The sequence below is a fragment of the Girardinichthys multiradiatus genome, chromosome 11, assembly GCF_021462225.1.
Source record: "Girardinichthys multiradiatus isolate DD_20200921_A chromosome 11, DD_fGirMul_XY1, whole genome shotgun sequence".
In the NCBI taxonomy this organism is placed as follows: domain Eukaryota; kingdom Metazoa; phylum Chordata; class Actinopteri; order Cyprinodontiformes; family Goodeidae; genus Girardinichthys; species Girardinichthys multiradiatus.
In genome coordinates this window covers 9,346,693-9,357,417 of record NC_061804.1, presented here as the reverse complement: position 1 = coordinate 9,357,417, position 10,725 = coordinate 9,346,693, and the positions used below count along the sequence as shown (strand labels likewise).

The window sequence follows — 10,725 nt, the reverse complement described above, 5'->3', positions numbered from 1 at the left end:
TGTTTAGATGGCCCAGTCAAAGGCCACTCTAAACAAATAGGTTTTTAATCTTGATTTAAAGCAACTTAGGGTTTCGGTGCTTTTACAGTTTTCTGGGAGTTTATTCCAGATTAGTGGAGCATAGGAACTAAAAGCTGCTTCTCCATGTTTGGTTCTGGTTCTGGTTCTGCAGAGTAGATTTGAGCCAGAAGACCTGAGAGGTCTGGGTGGTTGATATACTGACAACAAGTCTGTAATGTATTTTGGTGCTAAGCCATTCAGTGATTTATAGACTAACAGAAGTATTTTAAAGTCTATTCTCTGAGCTACAGGGAGCCAGTGTAGGGACTTTAGAACCAGGGTGATGTGCTCCACTTTCTTAGTTCTAGTGAGGACGCGGGCAGCAGCGTTCTGGATCAACTGCAGCTGTCTGATCGACTTTTTAGGCAGACCTGTGAAGACACCGTTGCAGTAATCAATTCTACTAAAGATGAACGCATGAATTCGTTTGTCAAGGTCCTGCTGAGACATTAGTCCTTTAATCCTGGAGATGTTCTTTAGGTGATAGAAGGCTGACCTAGTTACTACCTTTATGTGCCTCTAAAGGTTCAGGTCTGAGTCCATCACTACAACCAGGTTTTGAGCCTGACTGGTGGTCTCTAGCTGTATTAACTGAAGCTGTGTGCTAACTTTTAAACGCTATTCCTTTGGTCCAAAGATTATTACTTCAGTTTTGTTTTGATTCAGCTGAAGAAAATTTAAGCCCATCCATGCATTGATTTCTTCTAAGCATTTTCCCAGCGCTTGAATGGGTTCATGGTCACCTGGTGACATCGTAACGTATAGCTGTGTGTCGTCTGCATAGTTATGATAACCTACATTGTTGTTTACTAAAATCTGAGTTAGGAGGAGCATGTATATACTGAATAGGAGGGGCCCTATGATAGACCCTTGGGAAACGCCACATGTGATTTTTGTGGTCTCTGATGTAAAGTTACCTACTGACACAAAAAAGTCCGTCCTTCAAGTAGGATTTAAACCAGTTGAGTGTTGTACCAGAAAGCCGACCCAGTTTTCCAGGCGCTCTAATAAAATGGAGTGATCAACTGTGTCGAATGCTGCACTAAGGTCCAATAATACCAGCACCGTGGTTCTTCCACAGTCTGCATTTATACGGATGTCATTGAACACTTTGACAAGAGCAGTCTCTGTACTGTGGTGAGCAGGAAGCCTGACTGGAAGACATCGAAGCGGTTGGTCGTTGTTAGGAAGTTGTTTAACTGTTGGAACAGCTTTTTCAATAATCTTACTGATGAAGGGGAGGTTTGATATAGGCCTGTAGTTCTGTAGTAGCAGCTTGTTCAAGTTGCTTTTTTTCAATAGAGGTTTGATAATTGCTGTTTTCAGGGCCTGGGAGAAAACACCTGACAAAAGGGACGTGTTTATTATTTGAGTTAAATCAGATGTTATTACAGGCAAAGCTTTCTTACGGAAAGCTGTGGATAAAAGATCGAGACAGCAGGAAGAATAGCTTAGTTGCTGTACGATTTCTTCTAAGTTTTTGTAGTTTATTTGGTGAAATTGGGAAATTTTGTCAAAATCAGTTCTAGTTGGAGACAGCATTGGTACTGGAGTTGATGTGGATGTGCTGACTGCCTCTCTGATCTTTTGGGTTTTTTTCAGTAAAGAATTTAGCAAATTCATTGCAGGCCCTGGTAGAGTGGAGTTCAGATGCTACAGTTACAGGAAGGTTTGTTAACCTGTCGACCGTGGCAAATAATGCACCAGCATTGTTAATGTTTTTGCTGATAATCTCAGAAAATAAAGATTCTCTTGCATTTTTCAGTTGTAGGTTATATCTGTATAGTCTCTCTTTATAGATAATATAGTGAACCTGGAGTCCAGTCTTTCGCCACCTGCGTTCAGCTTTTCAACACTCCTTTTTTTCACTTCTGACTGGTGGAGCACTTCTAGATGGAGACATTTTCTTCCCTGAAACGACTTTCGCTTTAATTGGAGCAATCGAAATCAATGATGTCCGAGATTTTAGAGTAAAAGTTTTCTACCAAGTCATCTACAGTGTTACAGGGCAAAGTGGAGGTAGAAGAGTAAATCTGGTTAAAGGTTTCAGCAGCACCGTCCTTAAAGATGCGTTTTCTTATCATGTCTCTTTGGCAAACTGAGCCATTGAGATGATGCTTTCAAAAATAACAGAAAAGTGGTCAGATGGAGCAACATCAGTTACAGACACCTTGAAAATGTTTAGACGCTTAATGATGATCAAGTCCAAAATATGTCCCTGTTTGTGCGTTTGCTGTTTAACACGTTGAGTCAAACCAACATTTCTAAGAGTGTCACATAGATCTATTGCACTTCTGTCTTCAGGATTGTCCATGTGAATCTTGAAGTCTCCCACAATAATTAAACAGTCATAATCAACACATATCACAGATAAAAGCTCATTAAAATCACTGATAAAGTTTGTTTTGGACTTAGGAGGCCTGTAAATATTCAAGAACACCTGTTTCTGATTCGACTCACTCTGTAGGAACATTTAAAGCTTACCCATCGAGCTTAAAATTTTGTATCGTGGCTTAGACGACATCCTCAGCTAGCTGTTCTGTCAAAAGCAGAACTTGCTGAAACAAACTACCCACCCGCCCCAACTTAGCCTGCAAATTCCTTGACAACTGCTGCAAGCTTCCTGCTGGCATTTGATATGCTCCATTTGGTTCCCATGACCGAACTCCAGTCATGCTGAGGCTTTTGCTGAGCAGATGAAGGCTCGTCTCAGTGACACTCAGAACCTTTTCTGTGCTCTGATGTGAAGTTTCCTTCATTCTCAGAACCAGCGCGGCCGTCACAGAGAGCTGAATGGGATTTAAATACAGCTTTGCTTTCGATGTCTCAAACTGTGGAGTCATGTTTGAGTGTGTTCCTGCAATTACAAGGGAAGACAACGAGGAGCCACTGTGGGTTATCGTGTGTAATTAGCTTCAACCTTAAGTGGTTAGGACGCGACCTTTTCTGACGGATTTCTGTGGCTGTTTTCACTGAATGGTTTCAGACTGCTGAGGGCTGCAGGCATGTCCAGCTAAACCTTGTTAACCAAGGCTGTGTTTATCGATATGGTCGTGGATACAAACCAGTAACCTTGCCATCACGATCGCCCACTAACATTTCAGCTGCATGAAACCCGAACCACGTGCCCCCACTCCCCCCGAATCTGTGTCTCCTCAGCGGTGAGGTGAACTCACCCAGCTGACTCTGTTTTTCCCAGCATGTGGTTATGAGGTTGGACAGTTCCTTGTATTTCTCTGCCAGCTGGAGCTTGCCGTTATTAAGGCAGGGTCGCTGAGCCAGACTCTCCTCGGCCAGGCTCCGGTTGGAGGTCAGCAGCATCTCTCGGTCAACTTGAAGCTCCTGGAACTGAAAAAGAAGACGAAAATGTCAAGTCTGATTGCTTTTGTGTCCCTTTAACAACATCATGGATATTTAGACTCACGTGATGAGTCTGTTATGCATGAAAAACATCTGCGCAGTAGCATGTGATGCACAAAACTATGCAGAGGACATTAGTAAGGCCTAGACTATAAAAAAAAAGACCAGAAAATGATCACAACAAAATGTCATTTTTCAACGTAACATTTTTGGCATTTCCCATATTTTCCCAATCGTCATTTGTATCCCAAATAAAAAGGTCCCGGTACCATTTAGTCATTATAGTAAAAGCTTTGGTGAAGAAGGAGCCAAAAGGATCGCCTGTATTTCAACCTAAGGTCAGGACCTCCTCTGGAAGGTGGCCAGGTTTAGGGTCACAGACACGGTGAGGAGCTCCCTCATCGGGAAAAAGACTGGAGTAGAACTGCGGCTCATCACCATTGAAAAAAAATGTAACCAAGGTGATTACGATATCTGATCCAGATGTCTCTTTGGAGGTTTCCTAGGAATGTCCCACTGGGAGGAGACCTCCCTTTTACATATGCCTTCTGGCCTGGGAATGCTTGAGATATCCCATAATGAGCTGTACAGGGGAGAGAGGGATGTTTCAATCCTGTACCTGTTACCACCATGACCTATATTTGAATAAATGGAATAGGAGAAACTAAACTGGATTTGGATCTGATATTTTGGCATAATGAAATTGCCACTAGGGCTGAAATGATGAATTAATTGAATAATTGTTAACTGGAGTATAGAGACTCTAAAAAACATGTCATTTGATGGAAGAACTCACTCAGAGCAATAATTAAGACAAAACTGTACAAAAAGTATAAAGATTTTGCATTCAAGATGAAAAATGTTTTATGTCTGTATCTATGCTCTATCCAGGACTCAGGTGGCACAGTTGTAGCTTCAGCTGGTTCAAATTCTGTAAAAACAAATCCCCTTTTGCTATCCGATAATTAATCAGTTAATTAATAAAAAAATAGTCAATAGATTAGTAAAATAATCGTTAGTCTCTTCAGATGCTCATCATGTTCCAAACCCATAGTCAATAGTGGCCTAACCACCAGTTTGGCTTTTCAAAAACTGAAATACTCATTTGACAATAAGGATGATTTAAACTTTAAAAACTTATGGGAAAACTTTCCCTGATATGAAACGACATATCTGAGAGAGAACATTTCATTGAAAAAGCTTGAAGGGAAGCAGATGCAAAGGGAGCCAACTCTGTGCTTAGTGTTCAGGCTGGAAAATGTTTGCTTTTAACGCCAGCAGGGTTCCCTGGTAACAAAGAGAAAACTCAAACCTGATTTCTGGGGGTTGCTCTGCGCAAACATTGGTTGACTTGAAGGCGAGAGGCATTTAAGCATGAGAGAACATATCCTGTGAGAGCTCATCTTCTCTACAGGTACAGGAAAGTTATGCTGGTGTTTTACAGGAAGCAGTGCCTTTTGTGTTCATGCGGCCTGAGTGAAGCCAGATCTGAGTGCTTGACAGCCTCAGATACAGTTGCTGCTGAAGGCAGACCACCTTATCATTTAATGCTGCACAGACACATCACCTCCAACAAGTTGGGTGACCTGCTGGGGAATAACTCAGCAGCTGAAATCATTTTCTCAAAGTAACACGGCCGTTCAAGCAGGGCTGCAAATGTCTGTTTAAACAAGAAATGCAGTGATGTGTAAAAGGATTCATAACCCTTGAACTTTGACATATTTTCATGTTATAACCACAAACTTCAGTGTATTTAATTGGGGTTATGTGACACACCAACACAATGAAGTGCATAATTTTGCAAAATGTCCAATGGTTTGAAAACTTTTGCAACCACAGCATTATAACATCTGATGCCACGACAAGCACTAAAAGCAGCAGTGGTCTGAAAGAAAACAACAGCCAGGTGATGCAGGTTGTCACATGGATCAGGTCCACTGGTGAATGTACTTAATGAGAAGTGAAAGGAAAGATGGGAACTGAAAACATTTGACCTGCAAGCATCAGTTTGTATTAAAAGGTTCCATAAATTATACTGACACCAACAATATTTTATGTACAGTCTCTCTGCACTCGCACACAGAACAAATACATTAACATAAGTCTTTCTGGTCCAAATCACAGCCCTTAAAGCCACACCGCCAGGACTAAGTGAACATAAAGATTGACTTTAGGCTGAACTGTAGCCACTCAAGACAAATGCCTGAGAGCCAAACATGCAGAATAAACCTGGAGGCATTAAAATGGCGTGAAAGAGAGATTGTTTTGTGACACGCAGCTAAATGCAGCTGTCCTGCTTTTGGGGGATTCGGATATTGGGATTCATGGGGGAGGGGTCCAGAGTGTCACATTGTCACCAGACCCATAAATAATTCAAATGAACGCTGCTGAACAATAGAGTCACTCCTTTACTGTGTAGACATGTCTCAAACAGGGAGAAAAAACTTTCTCCTTCTGATCCGTCCGTCCCAGCGGCTCTGTGCAACGGCCCAGGCGGATACTGTTCTGACTCGATAGTCAGCAGTCATTTCGGGCCTGAAGGACCCTGACTCACAGAGGTCGGCGCTGCACGGCGCATCTGTCTCACATTTTCACGGGTCGTTAAAAGCCAGTTTCAAGCTCAGAGGAATTTGTAGAATGTCCCAAGTAGTTGTGAGAGGAGAAAATACTACGGTCCAGCTGCCCATTCAAAAGGAATAAAGAGAACACAGAACCTTTCGGACACCAAAGCCTACTTTTCAGGCCTGGAAGGAGAGTCTTCCGCACTTTGTCGTATGGGCTGGAGGGGAAACTGACAGCATTTACCATGCTGACAAATGTTGTTTGGGGGGTCAGGAGAAGACGAGGTGCAGTGCTGTTGTTGTTGTTTGACTCGTCTGAACGCACGAAATGCAGCAAACAGGCGTTTCTGTTTCATCCTCAACAAACCTAAAGCCTAACAAGGTTTCTGCAGTCTGCAGCCATCACTTAAACACTCAGCCTGGGACACGACTGACGACCGAGTCACTTCCATGAAAGGGAATCTATGCAGCAGACTCCCTGTAAATAGCAAGCCGTCTTCTTTGGAACAACTGGAAAAGGTTTAAAGCGGTTATGACTCATTTTACTATAATAACAGATCAAAGGAAGATGTGTTATCCGTAGCAGACATAAACCCAATGAGCATAATCAGTAGATTCCCTAGGTCCGCTTTGAGCTCAGCAGCTCATGAAACCTTATTGTTAAGCTGTTAGGTCTGACTGACACTTTACTGTTTTGATCTGAGATATCTTTTAAAGACCGAGGGCATCCCCACCCATGAGTCTGTGTCTGTCGCTTTGATTCTCAGACTCAACCCAAACGGCCTGGAAGTAAAAGGACAGGACATCCTGCCAGGACAAAGGGAGTCTCTCTACTCTGCTTTATCTTACGCTGGGTTGTGCCTCAGAGGATGAATTAAAAAAAATAACAGTAAAACCCATCTGGAAATTGTCGGTTAAGACATGTGGATTACCGTTGTATTGAGCTGGGATGCAAAGATTACGCCGTGGCAGGATCGGTGTTTTCTGGCCGTGCAAACAGAAAAAACGAAAGTGAACAAATGAAGCACCACATTCTGAGTGGTTTTATAGGCTTGACGTTAGATAAAAATCATTATAAAACCTGGTAAATCCAGATCATTTACAGAGCCTCCCAAAACAGACACATTTGTCACCGTACAATCACAAACTTTGATTCATTTTAGGTAACGGAGCAACTAAAAGCAGCACAGAATTCTGATTGGGATGGCTCCACCAGCTCTGAACATCTAGAGCCTAAATGCTTCACAATGGAGACCGGCTGTTCAGGGTCTTCGTCTACCACACAAGTGTCCCCTGCAAGGTTTTGTGGCAAACTGCAAACAGAACTTCTTAAGGCCTTTCCTTCAACAAGTCGTTTCCTTGTTCTTTAAGAAAGGAAGTTAGAAAAGTTTAAAATCTGATCTTTTTCCTATCATCAAAACATAGCATAAGTAACCCTGTAACCCTGACAACAACACTCCTTGTTGTGGAAGTTGTTACTGACTGAAGAAGTTCGCTATTTTCAGTATCAATGCAGCACTTAAAAGTGTAAGAAGCAAGATCAGACGTATTCTCTAGACATTTGTGATATATTCAAGTTGGGAGAGTAAGAGAGCACAACACTTTCAGTAAATAACAGGAAGGTTGGCTGTAGTACAGCAAAGTTGCTCTGTTTTTTCTTATTGCGGTTTCAAACCTTGTTTTTTATCTAACATGTGGGATTTGGTTATATCGTCAGCCTTTTGGAAAACACAGAACAGCATGACACCATCTCTGCTCTTAATATAAATAACTAATGGCTGCTCAATATTTTCTCATAGTTTTTGAAAAGAAACTCATCATTTTTGTAAAACCTTATAAAAGAAAAAAATTGGCCGTGAAAATCTGGTCGGTGCGTTTATATTAATACTACAGAGAAGCTACCAGCAGAATGAAAGCCCGAAGTTACAGTTTTAGATGATCCAATGTGTCATTATTAACACACTGTCAACTTCCTAAAAGGACTTTGAATGCTCTCCAGTTCTGTACTTTGAAAGGAAATGAGAACAGGCATCCCAGACCTTGAATTGGCCGAGTGAAATGTCATCTGGTGCTTCTCTAGTAACGAGTTATATTGCATCAGGCAGACTGCAGCAGTCATGATTCATATTCATTATCAGTGATTAAACCTAGCAGCTTACATAACAATCATAATTAACACAACACTAAGAGATGAGAGATGGCCAGGGAAATGATACATACCGAAGCATGACTTCATGGGGTTTATGTTTTCATACCTGCAGTGATTCTGGCTACATCGCTGGGAGATGATCAAATCCACACAGCTCTGTATTGGGTTTTAATGGCAGATTAATTACAGCTTCGGTCGACACTGCCCAACACAGCCCCGGGCTCCTTGCAGCTCTTAGTCAGAAATATGGGACCTCTTCTTGTGATTCTACGTTTAATCTCCATCATCCCAGGGTTTTAAATTTAAAATCTTTAAACCTGATCCTGGACAAAAAGAAATTGTTTTTAATTTTCTGAGCCAAATCATACGTAATTCAGCTTTCACCTTCTTTGGGGCATTATGGTCACACACCTACAGGTCAACTACAGGGATTTTAAAATCCATTTCTTAATTCCCTAATCTTGTATCCCCCTCAGACGTTCAAACAACTGACTGAGGATGACTAAACCCATGCTAGTTCATGTTTCACTGCACACACTGTTGTTATCACTCCACCCATAGCTATGAAAAACCCATTCAATGCTGCAGCCTCCTGAATGATTTTATTGTGCACAGAAAAAAAAAAAAAAAACTTATAAACAGAGCTCTTGAAAACGTTTAGGACCCCCACCCCCAAATTGGAGCCAATTCGCTTTTTTCTCTGTGTGTGTTTGCATTCCCAATGCTGTGGGCGACATAAATGTATTAATACAGTCCCATAGCGTGGGAGGAAAAGCGGCCATAGCAGCAGTTATTAAATTTTAATATCAAGACAGGGTTTAAAGAAAGGGCAAGGGTTAGAGGAGCAGCAGCTGTGGTAAGGGGTTATACAGAGTAGTATTGCCTTTTAAAAATCAAGGATGTGATCTAGTTTAAATTTTTTCATGTACACTGACAACAACAATACAGCTAGGTAATGAAACGATTTCACACAATGGCAACGTTTTAAAAAGCGCATAGGAAAAACAAAAATGCTAATTCTGCTGACATCACAGGAGGCACAGAAATTTGAAATGATTTTTACCTAGATGCAGTCTCACAGATTACATAGTTTAGTCTCATGAACCCCAAACCAGACAGCAGTTCTGTCCCTGCTTCTCCTCAGCAGGAACAGGAAAACTGGTCAGTTGATGATAGATAGAGCTAAATGTGAGGCAATTCTGGATGCTACAAAGGACTTGGGACACTAGCAACGGTATTGACTAAAAACATGACGATAAAGAGAACTAACAACAATAAAAACACAAGCTGAAGAACTTGAAGAGCTAAATAACTGAAAGAGCTCAGATTAATGGCCCTATGCCCTCTGAGGTGTCATCAGAGGAACACCTGTGGATGCAGATTTGATCTTAAATATCTAACAACGCACAACATAACAGAAAACCAAACTGAAATAGTGAGTTTGGTTGATTTAATAGAAAAGTCAGGCTAGTAGCTTTAATGATTATCCTTATATATTCACCGACGAACATATGAGGAATAAAACGATAAAAGCTTAATGTGAAGAATCCCGAGTTGATTAAAGTTGGAATTTCTCTCCAATATGTTACTTTTTGGAAATATTTTATAGTGAATGTGGAATGAGGCACTCCTACCTCTTTATGGCACCAATGTAAACCAAAGAGCAGAGCTACATGGGGGGGACCAACACTGCATCTGATGTCTCCTCCAAAACAATAACACTAAGAGTTTTTTTTGTTTTGTTTTTTTTGTCACCGAAACTTAGATCCTTAAACCTGACGGGAGTGGGAAATCTGGAAAAACGTATTGGAAATCTGACTGCTCGCCACGCAGACAATCGATGAGCCATCCTATATCTGCTTCACACTAACTGCCCACCAACAACACACACACCGATTGTTTGTTTCCATCGGTTGTTACATCAAAAAACGCACATCTTGCTAGCAGTGATAGAAGAGAAACAGCGGATGAATTTAGCGGTACTTTGGCTGTTTGAGCTCGTAACAGAAGATGCCTACCTTCTCATTGAGTCGAATAATTTGGTCCATTTTGTCGTCGCTTTGTAAAAGCTCCCTCAGCTCGGCTGTGCTTAAAGCCCTGTAGCCGTCGGGACAGGAGGTCCCTTCCTTGGAGTTGGACATTTTTAATGCTTAAAAACCGCGCCTGATAGACTGAGAGACGGGTTGAGAAGCAGCGAAGTCCCGCCGCACTCCGCTCACATCTCGGTCGCGTTGGAATGCGAGGCGCCCGCACGCGGAGTTAAACTGCTCAGTCGACACACTTCCGGTAGAACCGTCCAAAATAAAAGCTTTTCTCACATCTCTCTCGGTGCTGCGTTCGACTTGCCTCGGAAGTCAGAATTTCAGAGTAAAATCCGAACGCCTCGTTCAACTATGGAGTTCGGATTACGGAAGATATGTTGTGGCATCTGAACCTGAAAGAGAGCATTCACATTAATAACAGTGAATTATTATCCACATGAATTATGTATGTGATTTTTTTAATTTAAAATTGTATTAATCAAATATTTCAGTGTTGTTTATTGAACAACAAAAAATAAATCAAAAGTAAAAATCCAATGTGTTCAAACGCCAA

At 41.6% G+C, this 10,725-nt stretch overlaps 1 protein-coding gene across 1 annotated transcript; it reads right to left on the bottom strand.

Annotated features, from left to right (window-relative positions):
- Positions 1 to 2,414: 2,414 nt before the first annotated feature.
- vps37d (VPS37D subunit of ESCRT-I) lies at positions 2,415 to 10,409 on the bottom strand. Its single transcript, XM_047379045.1, has 2 exons — positions 10,149 to 10,409; positions 2,415 to 3,408 (listed from the first exon to the last, which is right to left on the bottom strand). Exons 1-2 carry the CDS (start codon positions 10,269 to 10,271, stop codon positions 3,100 to 3,102), a joined length of 432 nt encoding a protein of 143 aa, XP_047235001.1. The 5' UTR covers positions 10,272 to 10,409; the 3' UTR covers positions 2,415 to 3,099.
- Between the last annotated feature and the right edge of the window lie 316 nt (positions 10,410 to 10,725).

Excerpts from the sequence above, each read along its gene's own strand:
- vps37d (XM_047379045.1), bottom strand. The coding sequence starts at position 10,271 with ATGTCCAACTCCAAGGAAGGGACCTCCTGTCCCGACGGCTACAGGGCT. Across the intron at positions 3,409-10,148 it reads TTATTCGACTCAATGAGAAG|TTCCAGGAGCTTCAAGTTGA; the intron begins GTAGGCATCTTC and ends CTTCTTTTTCAG.